At 44.2% G+C, this 16,924-nt stretch overlaps 3 protein-coding genes across 5 annotated transcripts in view; 1 reads left to right on the top strand and 2 right to left on the bottom strand.

Moving 5' to 3' along the window:
* The window catches only part of LOC115196446 (arf-GAP with GTPase, ANK repeat and PH domain-containing protein 1), a 202,423-nt gene extending 197,334 nt beyond the window's left edge, over positions 1-5,089 (bottom strand). For 2 of the 3 annotated variants that reach the window (XM_029757283.1, XM_029757284.1), the window contains exon 1: positions 3,804-5,088. In XM_029757283.1, the coding sequence (XP_029613143.1) occupies positions 3,804-3,966 (163 nt within the window). In that variant the 5' untranslated portion in view covers positions 3,967-5,088. Of the gene's footprint in view, positions 1-3,803 lie in introns of all 3 variants that reach the window. The other variant, XM_029757285.1, reaches the window with a different exon arrangement.
* A 565-nt stretch (positions 5,090-5,654) lies between these two features.
* LOC115196451 (fas apoptotic inhibitory molecule 1-like) lies at positions 5,655-7,427 on the bottom strand. Its single transcript, XM_029757294.1, has 4 exons — positions 7,119-7,427; positions 6,783-7,011; positions 6,271-6,320; positions 5,655-6,096 (listed from the first exon to the last, which is right to left on the bottom strand). The coding sequence occupies exons 1-4, from the start codon at positions 7,233-7,235 to the stop codon at positions 5,947-5,949; spliced, it is 546 nt and encodes a 181-aa protein (XP_029613154.1). The 5' UTR covers positions 7,236-7,427; the 3' UTR covers positions 5,655-5,946.
* Positions 7,428-8,638: 1,211 nt separating this feature from the next.
* LOC115195172 (coiled-coil domain-containing protein 80) lies at positions 8,639-15,195 on the top strand. Its single transcript, XM_029754971.1, has 7 exons — positions 8,639-11,344; positions 11,643-11,799; positions 11,889-12,025; positions 12,294-12,445; positions 12,702-12,805; positions 14,282-14,365; positions 14,527-15,195. Exons 1-7 carry the CDS (start codon positions 9,353-9,355, stop codon positions 14,829-14,831), a joined length of 2,931 nt encoding a protein of 976 aa, XP_029610831.1. The 5' UTR covers positions 8,639-9,352; the 3' UTR covers positions 14,832-15,195.
* The last annotated feature ends 1,729 nt before the right edge of the window (positions 15,196-16,924 follow it).

Here is a 16,924-nt window from a genome sequence, read left to right as displayed (position 1 = left end):
AACTGCAACGCTGCTGGGGTTTTCCATGCTCAACAGTTTCCCGTGTGTATCAAGTACAGTTCACCACCCAAAAGTCATCCAGCCAACTTGACACAGCTGTGGGAAGCATTGGAGTCAACATTGGCCAGCATCCCTGTGGAATGCTTTCGACACCTTGTAGAGTCCATGCCCTGAGGAATTGAGGCTGTTATGAGGGGAAAAATGTTCCTAATGTTTTGTACACTCAGGGCTGGTGGGGAGGCCAGAGGTCATGTTACCTGTCTGCCTGGCAGGGAGGCCAGAGGTCATGTTACCTGTCTGCCTGGCGGTGAGGCCAGAGATCATGTTACCTGTCTGCCTGGCAGGGAGGCCAGAGGTCATGTTACCTGTCTGCCTGGCAGGGAGGCCAGAGGTCATGTTACCTGTCTGCCTGGCAGGGAGGCCAGAGGTCATGTTACCTGTCTGCCTGGCAGGGAGGCCAGAAATCATGTTACCTGTCTGCCTGGCAGGGAGGCCAGAGTTCATGTTACCCGTCTGCCTGGCAGGGAGGCCAGAGATCATGTTACCTGTCTGCCTGGTGAGGAGGCCAGAGATCATGTTACCTGTCTGCCTGGTGAGGAGGCCAGAGATCATGTTACCTGTCTGCCTGGTGAGGAGGCCAGAGATCATATTACCTGTCTGCCTGGCAGGGAGGCCAGAGATCATGTTACCTGTCTGCCTGGTGAGGAGCACAAATGTCCCTGAAGGAATATTAGCAGAAGCATGTTAGCATCACCCATGTCACAAATAGGACCTTTGCTTCATGGTAACAATCATCTCTCACCACCTCAATGCATAGACTGAGGTAGGAAACACGGTCTGGCATGTATGGAGTGCAAACTGCAAAGACCTTTCCTTACAGATGATGGCATCATGATGCTTCATTGAGTGATCATTCTAAAGAGTAGGCATAATGTTTCTGTATGACAAAGACCATGATGCTGACTAACTGAGAACATTACTGAACCAGCCACTTGGTGCCAACAGAACAATGCAAAACTGGTCAGCAAAGAGAACAAAACAACTATTTTACTGGGGAACAGAACATTGTGTGAGCTCCCTCCTCACCTCAGCAGTCAGAATGTGAGGCAGTGTGATGTAGTGCTGTACTGCTGTCTGGGGATGGATGTGATTTAGCAGGAACAAATGCTGCAGAATACAGAGATCAGGGCATGCTGAGTATGAAATGACACATTTTACATTTACATGTTAGTCATTTAGCAGACGCTCTTATCAGGAGTGATTAGGGTTAAGTGCCTTGCTCAAGGGCACATTGACAGACTTTTCACCTCGTCTGCTCCGGGATTTGAACCAGCGACCTTTCAGTTACTGGCCCAACGCTCTTAACCGCTAGGCTACCTGCCTGCCGCCACCGACACCCTATTCACTATATTGTGCACTACGTTTGACCAGTGTCTCTGATCAAACGTAGTGCACTAATATGGAGAAAATAGGGTGCCCGTGACATCAGCATCATTCAGCAGTACAACTCTGTAAAACCTGCACGCACACGCACACACGCACACACACGGTTGCATAATGGGACTAAAAACACTTTAAAAGGCATCCCCCACTTATTATTACAGCCAGGACATCAGTCAGCCAGGACATCAGTCAGCCAGGACATCAGTCAGCCAGGACATCAGTCAGCCAGGACATCAGTCAGCCAGGACATCAGTCAGCCAGGACATCAGTCAGCCATCACAGGCATTACATAAGTGCTCTTTTGTTCGGTGTGCAATCTCATCCTCTTTTCCTCTCCCTCACAGCCCCATCTCTTCCTCTCGTATCGCTCTCTCTGGATCACTGTTTCTGTCTCTCTTCTCTCTCCCTCAATCCCTTTTTGTTTCTCTCCACCTCCCTCCATCACTCTCTCCCTAGATATCAGTCATTCTGTCGGGAGTGACAGTTGTCCTGGCCGGGTTTGAAAGATAAAGGAAGTGTGACGTAGCAGTTTTCAGAGTGGATTTGCCATCTGTCAGACGAGTGTTCGGAGAGATGTCATTCAAGGTGCCTGAAAACGACAGGTTCTAGTCTCAACCAACCTGATCTACAATCCAACCACATGTTTACAAACATCACGCTGGTTTCTCCTTCAGAAGAGCATTTGGTGATCTGACATGCTTAGAGAAGTAGAATCTCTGTCAGAATGTTCCAGGCTACTGTGACAGAGCTAGCCTTCTCTAAGATAATTCAAATATACAATATAATCAGAACACGTGATACAGTGCACACATGGCCGACAACATTTGGTAAACAAAACAAGCATACACGGTAACAACTGGACTTAATAAAACAGCCAGGAGAAAAGCAACCGGTGTCCCATCTCAGAATATATGATATAGCCCTAAATCATATCAAAGTGTATAGGTCAAATGGGCCGAATACAACAGGTGTTGACTTTACAGTGAAAATGCTTACTTACGAGCCCATTCCCAACAAGTTAGTTAAACGATATTTCTGGAGTATTGACGGAGCCCCAGACCAACAGTGGTCCTGACTGACCTTGTTCAAACCAGTCCTCAGCTCCTATTACTGACCACCAAGCCTGGAGAGAAGAACATCAGCTCAGTCCACACACTCCAATCAGAACCATTAACCTAGCCAATGTTGATCCAGTGCCAACAGCACTCGAGGACCAAAGAAATGTACCCCTGTCCAGACCACACTCCGTTTCTCCGTTCAGGAGGCCCACTCCTGACAGTTCCTTTGTACCTCTGACAGGACAGGTCCAGGTACTGGTGAGCAAGTCCCAGCAGGTAGCCACCCTCCCCTCACTGTGTCCAGAGGGTACATGTAGGACACACACAGTCAGTGATGGCGGTGGGATAACATTTTCACATTTTACATTTTAGTCATTTAGCAGACGCTCTTATCCAGAGCGACTTACAGTAGTGAATGCATACATTTGATACAATTTCATACATTTTTTTTTTTCTGTGCTGGCCCCCCGTGGGAATCGAACCCACAACCCTGGCATTGCAAACACCATGCTCTACCAACTGAGCTACAGGGACCCTTGCCTCAGTCACCCACACACTGCTCACACCCACCGCAATCACCTTTTGTTGTTAACAGCTATGTTAACTCAATGTGTGACACTTTCTGCTTGCTCTTCTTTGCTGCTGGCTCCAACATCAGTGGAAAGTGGGTCAACAACACCTGGCTGTCTGGCAAGTCCTCCCCAACTCCCCACCTCCCTACCCTACCTACCGCACAGCACCCATTTCTATGCAAATGAACAGAGTCTATACAGGGAATGAGAGAAGCCGGTTGCCATTCTCAATGACAACAATACTGTTGGACATTTCATCAGTCAATCAATAGAGTAACAAAGTAGTAACCATGAGTCACGATATGATGACGCCATTATAACAGGACAATGTATTATCAAGGGGGTCATGAGATAATGCATAGTGGTAGCCCAACATCTGTCCAGCTGTGTGAGAAGTTGGAAAAGCAGATCATCGGAGCTTCCCCTCATGTAGTTCTGCATGCAGCTTATTCAAATGATAAGCTACTGATTTGTATGTGAGTGTCATACAGCTGGGCTAAGTGCTTGTTGAAACAGCTCAATAGAGACATCGATTGTTGATTGACAATCAGGGAACCAAGGTCTATACATTCATTCATACAGTATAGCAGCTCTGCCTTGATGTAACCATATTAAAATGATACAACACGTCGACACCACAGCAGTAAACAGATTTGAGAGGATTAGAGAGTGCAGAGCAAAACATGTTACGGTGATGTACCGACGGCTACATGCACCCCTACTGCCTTACCTTCAATGGCGATGACATGTTCTCGAATCTGATTCTGCAGGATGGGCTCTTCCACGCGCTCCAGCAGTTCATATATGGAGTAGATGTTTGGATGGACGGATTCGAACCTCTGGATCTCAGACCGAATGGCAGCCGAGTTTGCAAGGTGCTGCTGATAGTTCATTTTGCGCGTCGTTTTTGTTCTTGCCCTTTCACGACTGGTAACGAGTTGACTGGTCTGGTCAAGTGGTGTGGTCCTCAGCACAATATTGTGGGTGAGGCACGCCAAATAATTTGTAGATAGCTAGTTACTTGATTCAAACTGCAAATTTGGCTTGAAATGAAACAGCAGTTACTTGTCAGTGAGTCCATGTAGCTAGCTGGCTATCCGTGAGTCCAAACAACCGACCCGGGCTCTCCTGATTCGAAATCCTGGAGGAGTGACAGTAGAAGTCGGCTGAGCAACGCTTCCCCATATCCTTGTTCCGTCCCTCACGGAGTGTGGAAGTTAAAACCCTATTCACGAATATTGGCGTGTGTATGAATAGTAGCAATCCAGCAAACAGGTAAGTACTGTACTACAGTCATGTCATAACTCTGAAACGCTGGAAAGGTTTGAAAACGCTTGCTAAATAGGCCCTTTGGCATTTGCTAACTCAGTAGCTAGCAGTAGCTAACGTCCAAGCCGGGGACAAAACTCTGAATTTCTCAAACCCCTATCATTCTCTCTTTAGACCGACCAATCTGTTTGAGCTTTCTTCACAAACATGCAAATTAACCAATGTATTGATGTACCCAGGCAAACCTGCCAAAAGCAATCTACATAACTAGCTAAATAGTTACTAATCGTGGCTGGATGTGTGTTCTGCGCAGCCAAGTTCTCGTTCGTTGTATTGTTTAGCGTGCAAAAGCAGGCGCAAAACTCCCCCCTCAGTCCGGATTTGGTCCAAACACTGGGCGCATGCAGTTGCCGAAAATTCCAAGATACAACAAAAAATGTGGCTACTTATTGCTATGAGAGCAATATATATTTTACAGATTGCTCTAGTTTATCGGCAAACATAGGTGCTTTCCCCTTCCTCTTGGGTAGAAATCCATCCCGTCTATATCATTGGACGTCATTCCCTGAACGTTTCCTACTGGAAAACGTCTGCTGCAACCCATAGACTTAGATAGACATCGCATAATTATATCTGTTCTATTATGGAATCTGTGAGAGCACAGGCAGAGCCATTGCGTCCATCTCCATTTTGAAGTAGTCAATTTTCTTATTCTACTACTTCTATGAGTTGGCAAACAAACTGAACGGGTGCATACTGCCACCTGGAGTGTGTTGTTTTAACAGGTATAAAGCCAGGGTTAGCGATTTATTGCCACCTGCATTTATGGAATGTTTTCTCACTGGTATAATTCATTGGCTGATCCCTCCTGGTGACCTGGATAGAATTGTATGATCCTTCCTTAACACATAGGAAGTCCCACCCAGTTGACTACTTTAAAATTGTGAAAGTCAGCAATGGCGATGCCCATGCTAAAATAGGCATTTGGGCACGATAGTTCATTTGGGCACTATAGTTTTCAATCTATCTCTATGGCGGCAACCATATAACGCAATGGCTGGTTTTGAGGCGTCGCGTTCTTGAATGTTCTTATTGCGCAGAGGCTGCGCATCTGTTTCTCAGGGCATTTGAAGAATGTTCACTCACATGTACAGTATATGCCAATATATAACATTAATGTAGCCATATATATGGAGCTCTAAGCTATTCATATTTGAGAAGAGATACATTTGGCTTGCAAATTAGTGCAATATAGCGTAGCATCTGCATAAACAAGCAAAGATCATACATGATTACACTCAAAACTAAAAAATGTATTGCTAAAGTTTATTGATTGATTTTAAATGTTAGATATTTACATATTTCCTTTGATTAATTGACTTATTTATACACAACCTCGTTATCAGAAAGATAATACTCCTTAGTTCCACCATAGAAATATTGATCCCATCTATGAAAACCTTGAAACGGTACAGAGACCTTGAGTCGATTGATATCTTAGGTCAATGCTACTCACTCATCCCTGAGACTGCCTCTTCATTTATATTTACATAGGATATATCCAACATTTCATATTCCTGACTTGAAAAGTTCAGCGGTCCTCTTCAATCTGTCCAGCCAGGCACTGCTTCCCCGTCCACCATTAAGTAATGGACGATGCCAGCTCTCTTCTTCCCACTGCTCAAAGCCTTGATGCAGCATTCATGGTCTGCCACCGTGAAGTGTGTCTCTGTTCCGTCATCCACAAACTCTCCCTAAAGCCGACAATAAGAGAAGGTCCATAAATATCAATAAAGGACTGGAATGACTAAAGTATGGACCAAAACATTAGTGAATTATGTTAAACCAGAACCTTGGCCTATGTATGTATGTAACATACATGGATTTAATAACTTCACATTCAATTCCATATGAGGTTGAAAAAGTACCTCTGTCTCCATTTTCTGCCCATTGAACCATACATCCATCGTGTCCTTTTCTGTTGAAAGAAACCATACAGTAGTAATTTAGTATATTATTAGTATTGCTTGCATCACATTTTTCACCATAGGCCTACAGGACAGAAGCACCATGCAGTGCATTGGAATGATTGTTAATGATTTACCGGTGTGCATTACACATCCATAAGAGCATCATAACATCACACAGCGCAGAGTTCCCTGCTTTGTTTATTCATGTCACATGGATCTTTCTGCTATAGGCTACAAAGGATAGTGTCCCTTCCAATCAGGTTGCTCGCATGGCTTAAAATAGCCCGCCCAGAAGTGTTCCCCTAAATAGATTATACTCCTCAGAACAGCGCTGACCTGCATGTTGCCTTACACACAGCCGACTATGTTTTTATAGACTTTATTAGAATAGACAGTGTAGTTGGTATTGACAGTGAAATATTACTCAATGCTCATAGGAAAGAACATCCTTTTGGTTTTTTGAGCCTTACCAAGGACAATCCTGCAGTCAACACCATCCACTTGCAGCACCCATGTCTTAGTGACTTTGGTTCTGTTATCTATGAACTTCTGGAGACTCTTGCCATCAATCTCCAAGGTGTACTCGTAGGTAAAGCCACTGATAGCCTCAATGTTTACTGTTGCTTTTGTTTCCATGCCTCCCACTGTGAAGGTCTCCTTTCCAACCAGTTTGAACATCCAATCTCTTCTGAGCACCTCCTGAGGAAGAAAGCAAATCAGACAGCCATAGGCCTTCTGTACATAGCTCTGACTACCCAATAACACATTACAGATTTTAAAAGGAATACGTTTCAGGGCCTATGTACCTGTCCATTGATCCAAACAACCCTCTTCCCTGTCGTGGTGCCGTGTTCAAACTCAATCCTGTAAACCCCATCGCTTAACGCCACCTCCCAGATACCAACAACATCTCCGGCCATCATCTTGACTGACCTTCCAGGGATATAAAGCCTGTAGGCCTAACTGGAAATTATTATATATGTCCCATTGACGCTATCCTCGTTTCAAACCAAGGTTGTAGTTCAAATCTCATCCTATTGGCAGTTATTAAGCAACGTTAGCCCGTGTGTCCATCAAACTGTCCTGGATCTGCTCTGCCTGCTCAGCAACAAGTGCAAACTGCAATACTGTAAGAGGCTTATTGCTGCAAGACCTCTTTCAATCCAATTACTGCCAGAGGTAATTTGTATGTGAGACTTCTACAGTGAATGACTATATCTTCTTTAGACAGGCCTAGGTGATGCTTATACCATCTTTAGACAGGCCCAGGTTAAATAAATCACACACACAATTAGCAAACTAATCAGCAAATGAATCACACATTTGTGATCAAACATACAGTATAAAGAAAGCATCTTTATTAAGGATCTTTCTAGCGTCTTTTTTCAAGCATCTTTGGGTCTTTGAAAAGCGATATAAAAATCCCATGGATTATTATTAACATTAGTAATATGAAGAGCCTAGAGGTAAGCAGTTTAGAAGCTTAAATGTAGTTTGTAAATCTTCAATAAATAGCTATAGCACTGGTTGAATTTGGAGCGTGACAAATAGTGAGCTTATATATGATTGCACTGTTATTGACTGCTACGGTTATTATTGATAGTGCGGTCATTATTTGGTATATTGACCAAGATATTCCGACGATCACAGAAGAGCGCGCATGACTCGCCCTTCGCCTCTCCTCAGCGGGTTGGGGGAGTTGCAGCGGTGAGACAAGATCGTAATTGGATATCACGAAATTGTGAATAAAAAGGGGGTAAAATTAAAACAACAAAAACAAATCAAATAAAAACTAAGAAGAGCATACTTTGTGGCAAAGCCTGCCAGTAGATGGCATAACACTACCTTGTCTAGTTTCCCTCAATAAAACTTCCTAACTTCCCAAAACGTTAGTTTACTGGCTATTAAAACAACAATAATAACGTGTGCTTGTAAAAATCTATATGAATACAATTCCACTCCCATCATGTATTTTTATTGACATTATGCTAATAAAATATAAAATAGTTGGGCCTACCATATCTGATTATGTTAACCTAAAACTATATCCATATAGACTGCATTGGTAATGCATAAATACATGCAGCCAAGTTATTTCATGAGCAGATATGGTTGTAATAACTATAGTGCTGTATTCTGTGTACGGTGGGCGGTGTCGAACCTTGCCGTGAGAGCCGCTACTTATGCTGCGTTCAAATTCTAGTCGGTACTAGGAAACTCGGAAATGTTCGACTTGCTGACTGGTTGAACGCGGCACGTGTATAGCTATAAACAATTAGCAAGTCGGACATTTCCGAGTTTTCTTGTTCCGACGTTCACATGAACGCGGCATAAATCGTTTCTTTCTTGGTCTTGGGTTGGTCCTCAGAGGGGAGAGAGCGCTTATGGAGTCTGTGGTTACATAGTATTTCCTCGGGTAACTCGATGCGCTGGAAGGGGGAAGGCAGAAGATCCCTCCTTGCCGACAACGCATTGAGACTTCCAGAAATCTCTCTCCTTCTGAAGACGTTAGAAAAGAGGAAAATGGCTTCTAAAGTTACAATCGATGGAGTAAGTTTTGTATAGACAGAAAATATGGAACCGTTACGTGTATCCGCCTAGTAAGCAGAGGTCGCACTGTCTACATTAACATAGAAAATTAAATGTATGTCATTTCAGCTGCAGGAACTGAGAAAGGAGGCATTGGACGACTGCCATAATATTTCTTATCGTCGGGGAGTTATTTTTTGTCACCAGAATGGAATGGTAAATGGTGCATTTTCATGTAAACTTTCAGCAGGATTATAGCACACATGTTGACAAGTGTTTGTGTTTACTTTATTGAAGCAGCCCAGATTGTGCATTTGTCTTTCTGAACAGTTACGTCATAACCTACTGCTGAACTATTTTTTTCTTATCAAACAAAGCACTTTTATGGATAATCACTGATCAGTTATTTCATCTGAAAACTGGACACAACGTCAGAAAGACGGAGGACTACAGGCAATGTCTCTCTCACGGATCTTATACCCACTGTAGGTTTTTCTTTGACACTGCAAAAATGAAACAGACACTGCATCTCTGTGTGTTATGGCTGTTGCTGGTATGGAGCACAGGGGCCTCTGACAGGAGACCCCTCAAAAGGACAATCTTACCACGAACATCCCTCCAGGGCGGGGTTTTTAACAGAACACAAAATGTGTTGAACTCTGACAGTATTGCTCCTTCCACTGGTGGTATAAATGTATCCCCTATGATGAGCCATCGTGACAGAATGCAGAGAGATGAGAAAGCTGAGCCTCCAAGAAGAAGAAAAGGACCACCAAGCAGAAGGATGATGCCAAGCAGAAGAATACCCCAACAACCAAAGAAACCCATAAACCAGGTTGGCAGTGGCACATCTCAAGACAACAGTAAACCAGTGACAGGGGTGGCGGTTCAGCCTCAGTCCACACCAGCCCGCACCGTCCCCGGCAGCGCAGGCTCTCTCAACGTCCTGGCCAGCTTCGCAGGGAAGAACCGGGTCCTGGTCATCTCCGCCCCACATGACTCAGACGGTTACTATCGCCTGATGATGACCCTCCTCAAGTCGGACGTCTACTGCCAGATGGCGGAGCGGCACATGCAGATGATAGTGATGTTCCACCAGGAGGGAGAGCGGGGCGGGAAGGTGCGGCGGGTCAACGCCAAGGGACAGGTGACGGAGGAGCCCCTGGATACGGTCCTCATCCCTAGGCTGATGAACTTCCTGAAGCTGGAGGAGGGGAAGTTTAGCATGGTTCTCCTGAGGAAGACCCTCCAGGTGGAGGAGAGGTACCCGTACCCGGTCAGGCTGGAGGCTATGTACGAGGTGATGGACCAGACCCACATGCGCAAGCTGGAGAAGGCTAGGCAGAGGGGCTTCGTGCAGAGGTGCAAGGCGGCCGGTGTTGAGGGCCAGGTGGTTGAGTCTCAGGGCCAGGGGGTATTGACCACGGGGTCAGAGGTCAGAGTGAACTCTACAGTGGAGAGGGGGCCAGTGAGGAAAGGGGTGCAGAGACCAGCTCAAGGACCAAAGGCTGTGACACTTACCACAACCCGACCAACCACAACCACCACAAAACCAACTATGACCACAAAGGCCACCACACTTACAACAAAGCCAACCACAACCACCACAACAAAACCAACAACAACAACAAAAAAAACAACTACAACCACAACAAAACCACCACCAACAACAAAAACAACCACGACCATAACTACAGCAAAGCCAACCACAACCACCACCAGAAAAACAACCACAACAAAACCAACAACTACTACAACCACCACAAAAGTAACCACCACAACAAAACCAACAACCACAACAAAAGCAACCACGACCACCACCACTACAAAACCAACCACCACAACAACACGACGAACCACAACCACCACAAAAGTAACCACCACAACAAAACCAACAACCACAACAAAAGCAAAAACTACAACAACACGACGAACCACAACTACCACAAAACCCACAGTTCTGAAGCCCTTGGACCCCCAGACAACACCACGCTGGGACCTAGAGGTCCCCACCACAGACGAATCCTCCTACATCCTCTCAGAGACCCACAAAAATGGCATAGAGGACGTTACAGAATCCCACAGAGACCAATATGAAGAAGACACAACCGACGATACCAAACATGGCCAACAAGTTGTTACCTCTCCAACTCAGCTCACTAACGACAAACCAACTGAAGGTGGGGAAGAGCTGGGCAGTGAACTTAAGGTTGACTCTGATGCACAGGTGGAAACAGCTTCCCCCAAGAAGAGCAAGGTCAAGCGGCCTGTCAATGCAGAGAGGAAGAAAAAGGCTGATAAATCAGGCAAAAAGAGTAAAGCAGACAAGAAAAGGTTGAAGGCTTCTAAAGACAGTGATGGTGGCTTCTATCGTGGCAGGAGACCAGGGAAGAAGGCCGTTATTAACCAGGAGAAAGAAGCAGACAACAAGAGGCCCCCCACAAAACAGCCAAACCTCTTAGTTTCCTTTTTTGGTCATTTTGAGAAGAGACGACGTCTACTTGTGAGTATTCTGTTGTATTACATAAATGTATTGATTAAATCTGATATGAAGCATGCATATTGGTACACTAGAACAGAATATAACTAAATAGAATAGAACAAAATAGAACAGAATATAATGGAATAGAACAGAACCGAACAGAACAGAACTGAATAGAACAGAACTGAACAGAATAGAACTGAATAGAATAGAATAGAACTGAATAGAATAGAATAGAACTGAATAGAACAGAATACAATAGAACCGAACAGAATAGAATAGATACATGATACAACACTCACTTTTCTTTCCCTCCCAGGTGATCAGTACTCCAGACGAGGAGAATCCTATGTACACGCAGCAGAGAGATGAGTATCTGGAGCATGTGTGTGAATTGGGCGTCAGAAAAATCTCTCTTATCACCATCTTTGGCTCTCTGACCAATGGCACCATGAAGATGGACCATTACCAGGCTGGTAAGTAAAGTTTTGAACTTTGTGTTGCTAATTTTCAATTCTATTTTACTGTGTAATAGTGTAAGTGTAATACAAGTTTGTGGTTACAGAGAAGGATCAGCCTCTGAAAGGCATGAAAGAAGAGGACTTCACAAACCAGCCCCTCATCAGAGCCTTGAGGAATGAGTTGGGACTGATATTTGACGACTACTATATGGTGCTGACCGACTTTGATATGAAAGTGAAGGTTGGTTGGCCTTGTTTCCCTATAAAGCTTACTGCGGTATAATTACAATGTATTATTGTATACTGCTACTTTTGTTGTGCATCCTGGATGACCTTCTTATTTTGATGAAAGAGCGTTTAACCTTTCGGTCCTATGTCTGAGTGAAAATCCATCATGTCGGTTGAGTGCTTCAATAACTCAATTTTACTGCAGTGAATTGATACAGTATCATCCGTAACACTTTTTCTGTCTATAGATTGGTGATATGGTTTTCTGTCCCCATTCACAGCAAGAATATGAGGTGCCCATCGCCATGACGGCTGTGTTTGACTACATAGACACATTCTCTTCTCGCATCAAGGAGATGGAACAGCAGAAGAAGCAAGGAGTGACGTGTAAGAAAGAAGACAAATCCAAATCCCTGGAGAACTTCCTCTCACGGTACTAGTGGGCTTTTGTTATTATCTAGGACTATGCAATTGCAATATAAGACTGTGTGACTGCAGTTTCAAGTCAACACAACTGACACATACACTTGCCTAAAACTGACACTGACATCCTGTGTGCTCCTGGTCGAACATATATGCAAATAAAGAAAGAAATGCATTTGTAACCTTTTTGTTCTTCTCAAAGGCTTGTGGAAATTAGTTTGTATATATTTGATGTCATTGTTTGTTCTGTGTTTATATTTTTCTAGGTTCCGCTGGAGACGCAGGCTGTTTGTGATCTCGTCCTCTGACGACGAGGAATGGGCCTATCAGCAGCAGCTCTACGCCCTGACTAGCCAGGCCTGCAATCTGGGTGAGTAGTGATGTCACACTGTTGTCTCAGGCCTGTTCGGTACATTAGACGTTTCTTGATGATTTCACTGGGGCCCTTAAGTGTTTGTCTTGGCTGTGTCACAGCCATTTGCGGAGATGTTCAGAATGTGTGGCCACACTTTGGTCAGCTAGGGTGACAGGTAGCGTAGTGGTTAAAGTGTTAGGCCAGTAACTGAAAGGTTGCTGGTTCGAATACCTGAGCCGACAAGGTGAAAATCTGTCAATGTGCTCTTGAGCAAGGCTTTTAACCCTAATTTACTCCAGGGGTGCTGTACTACTATGACTGACCCTATAAAACAACACATTTCCCTGCTCCTATCTGGTGTATGTGACAATAAAACATCCAAAAATGTTTTGCCTGTCACATTCAAGAGCAGACATATTTCCTGAATACCTCACCAGCTCGCTCCCTCAAGCTTATAGAGATAGTGCAGGGAGGGTTATCTCTCAAATACCACTCCTGAAACACACTGTCCTCATCCCTTGTTGTTACGGTCTGTCACTGTTGGTGCAACGAGCCACGCTGTACAAGCATCATGATATATCTTTTCACAGTTCAAATGAACTACTAACATAACTATTAACAGAAGATAATCTCATGGAATGTCAACTTATTTGTAGCTTGCAGAGTCTGTCACAATGAGTTTTAACTGTTGCAAAATATGTAACAAAAAATTAGCTATGCAAACAAACGAAAGGGAATTGTTGGTGTTTAGCTATAACATGCATGAATTGTTTAGGTTAGAAAATGGACACCATTCTAAAGCTGGGTTACGATAGAGGTCTCTTGTTTGGTATTTGGTTTTGAGCCTGTTGTAGACAATGTGGTCATCTACTGATGTTGGTCTAGTACTGATGAAAAACAGGGTTCTTAGTTTGGGAGGACAGGCTATTGTTTAGATGCCAACACAGTCTTTCTGTGGATGACATTAATAGTACTGGGATGAAAGATCTGCAAATTAGAAACATTTGCAATTTGGGGAAAGGAATCTATCGAGCACAGTGAATATTAAAACAAGACCGTTGAGCTTCAGTTGTAAACTTTAGTGCTTCTACTGGGAAATGCTTCATGGACTCAGTTTCGCCACATTGCAGAAATTGGGCTCCTGAGTGGCGCAGCGGTTTAAGGCACTGCATCTCAATACTCGAGGCGTCACTACAGACCCTGGTTCAATTCCAGGCTGTATCACAACCGGCTGTGATTGGGAGTCCCATAGGGCAGCATACAATTGTCCGGGTTTGGCCGGGGATAGGCCGTCATTGTAAATCAGAATTTGTTCTGAACTGACTTGCCTAGTTAAATTAAAACCACTGCTTACACCTATATCCATACCTTCACATGTACTAGATGTCTTTGGGAAGGCGCTAGGGCTTGGTTTGAAAGGGGTTTGTTATTAGGCGTAAGAGGTGCAGTGGTGTAATGTGAAATGACGTGTTTTCACCTCGCTCTACTCAGGCCTGCGCCACTTGTCTGTGCTGAAGCTGATTGGAAAGGACATGGAGGATATGGGCGGGACCCTTGAGCTATACCCAATCAACGGTAAGAAACGGAGTTACTGTTACCATATTCGTGGGAAAATCCTGAGCTTATATAACTGAAGATTTGATTTAGGTTTAAGTTTTCTTCTTCTTCTTAACATTCTGTTGTTCTTAATGTTTGAATCAATTAAAGTTAACCCCTCAACCCTGCCTGTGTCACAGGGACTGCCACTGTGGAACGTGAGGATGTTTCTCCCTCTCTTGTGCAGGACATCAGGAACTACTTCCAGATCAGCCCAGAGTACTTCTCTATGCTGCTGGTGGGGAAAGACGGCAACGTCAAGTCCTGGTACCCGTCTCCCATGTGGTCCATGTCCATCATATATGATCTGGTTGACTCCATGCAGCTCCGCAGACAGGAGATGGCTATCCAGCAGTCCCTTGGCATGCGCTGTCCTGAGGATGGGTATGGGGGCTACGGTCATGACAGAGACCCGGATGGTTACCACCGTGGATATGGTTACTAAAGGATTGAGAATAGGATGTTCCCCTCAGGATGTGTTCTATTTTCTATTGAGGCCTGGTTGTGGCCTTGTCCCATGAACTATATGAAGCCATTGTATGAATGGCATTTCATGAAGGCTTTTTTTTGCATTTTGATAACTGTGACGTTGTTTTTATAAGAATTTACTTTTCTATAATAGATTATGAAAATGCAGCATACTTTTTCTTCCATTATATTTTTGTCTATTGAATGTATGATTTGTTTCACAGGGAGAATGGAGATTTCAGATTAAAAACATTTGGCAATTGCCTTTAATGTTGTGCATATATTTGTTATCTTGTATGGAGATATACAGGTAACTGCCAAAATAAAGGAAACGCTTGAGTAAATGAGGGATACAAAGTGTATTGAAAGCAGGTGCTTCCACACAGGTGTGGTTCCTGAGTTAATTAAGCAATTAACATCCCATCATGCTTAGAGTCATCATCAATCAGATGTCACAAAGTGCTTATACAGAAACCCAGCCTAAAACCCAAAAGAGCAGGCAATGCAGATGTGGAAGCCCGGTGGCTAGGAAAAACTCCCTAGAAAGGCAGGAACCTAGGAAGAAAGAGTACATGGGAAATTAAGGCCAGATCGTTCTTCAACCCCACCCACTTTGCCAAAACAGAGCCCCCACACCACCAGAGAGATATCAACAGACCACCAAATATAGCCCACGAAGATCTCCCCCACCACCCGAGCCCAAAGGGGCGCAAAACCAGACAGGAAGATGACATCAGCCACTCTACCCACTCAAGTCGAGTATACCAAAAAATGCCTGGCACGTTGTGATGCACCCCTCTTAGGGACTAGCAAAGCCAGTGGCTCAGCCCCAGTAATAGGGTCAGAGACAGAGAATCCAGTGGAGAGAGGGGAGCCGGCCAGGCAGAGACAGCAAGGGGGTTTCGTCACTCCAGTGCCTTGCCGTTCACCTTCGCACCCCTGGGCCAGACTACACTCAATCATAGGACCCACTGAAGAGATGAGTCTTCAGTAAAGACTTAAAGGTTGAGACCGAGTCTGCATCTTTCACATGGATCGGCAGACCATCCCGTAAAAATGGAGCTCTATAGGAGAAGGCCCTGCATCCAGCTGTTTGCTTAGAAATTCTAGAGACAGTAACGAGGCCTGCGTCTTGTGACTAGCGTACATGTAGGTTTGTACCGCAGGATCAAATCTGATAGATAGGTAGGATCAAGTCCATGTAATGCTTTGTAGGTTAGTAGGAAAACCTTGAAATCAGACCTAGCCTTAACAGAGACCAGCACTGGAGTAATATGATCAAGTGTTTTGGTTGTAGTCAAGATTCTAGAAGCCGTATTTAGCACTAGCAGATGTATTTATTTTGTTCTTTATCCAGGTAGCCGGAGAGTAGAGCATTTCAGTAGTCTAATCTTGAAGTGACAAAAGCATGGATTAGCTTTTCTTTATGATTTTTTGACAAAACGTTTGAGTTTTGCAATGATACAAAGATGGGGAAAAAAGCAGTTTTTAAAATATTTTTGATAAGGGTCCAGAGTAATGCAGAGGTCCTTCACAGTTTTATTTTAGATGACTGTACAACTACTGAGACTAACTGTCAGATCAAACAGCAGATCTCTTTGTTTCTTTGGACCTAGATCCAGCATCACTGTTTTGTCTGAGTTTATGGTTACTAAAAGTAAAATAATTGCCGCCATCTACTTCCTTATGTCTGAAACACAGGCTTCCAGGGTATGCAATTTTGGGGCTTCACCATGTTTCATTGAAATGTACAGCTGTGTGTCGTCTGCATAGCAGTGACAGTTGACATTGTGTTTCCAAATGACATCACCAAGAGGTAGCATAGTGAAAACAATAGTGGTCCTAAAATTGAACCTTGAGGAATACTGAAGCTTAACATTGATTTGTCAGAGGACAAACCATCCACAGAGACTAACTGATATCTTTCCGACAGATAAGATCTAAACCAGGCATGAACTTGTCCGCGTAGACCAATTTGGGTTTCCAATCTCTCCAAAAGAATGTGGTGATCAATGGTGTCAAAAGCAGCACTAAAGTCTAGGGGCACGAGGACAGACACAGAGCCTTGGT

The sequence above is a fragment of the Salmo trutta genome, chromosome 6 (assembly GCF_901001165.1).
Source record: "Salmo trutta chromosome 6, fSalTru1.1, whole genome shotgun sequence".
In the NCBI taxonomy this organism is placed as follows: Eukaryota; Metazoa; Chordata; class Actinopteri; order Salmoniformes; family Salmonidae; genus Salmo; species Salmo trutta.
The sequence above is the reverse complement of the archived record's forward strand: the minus strand, read 5'-3'. Positions and strand labels throughout refer to the sequence as shown.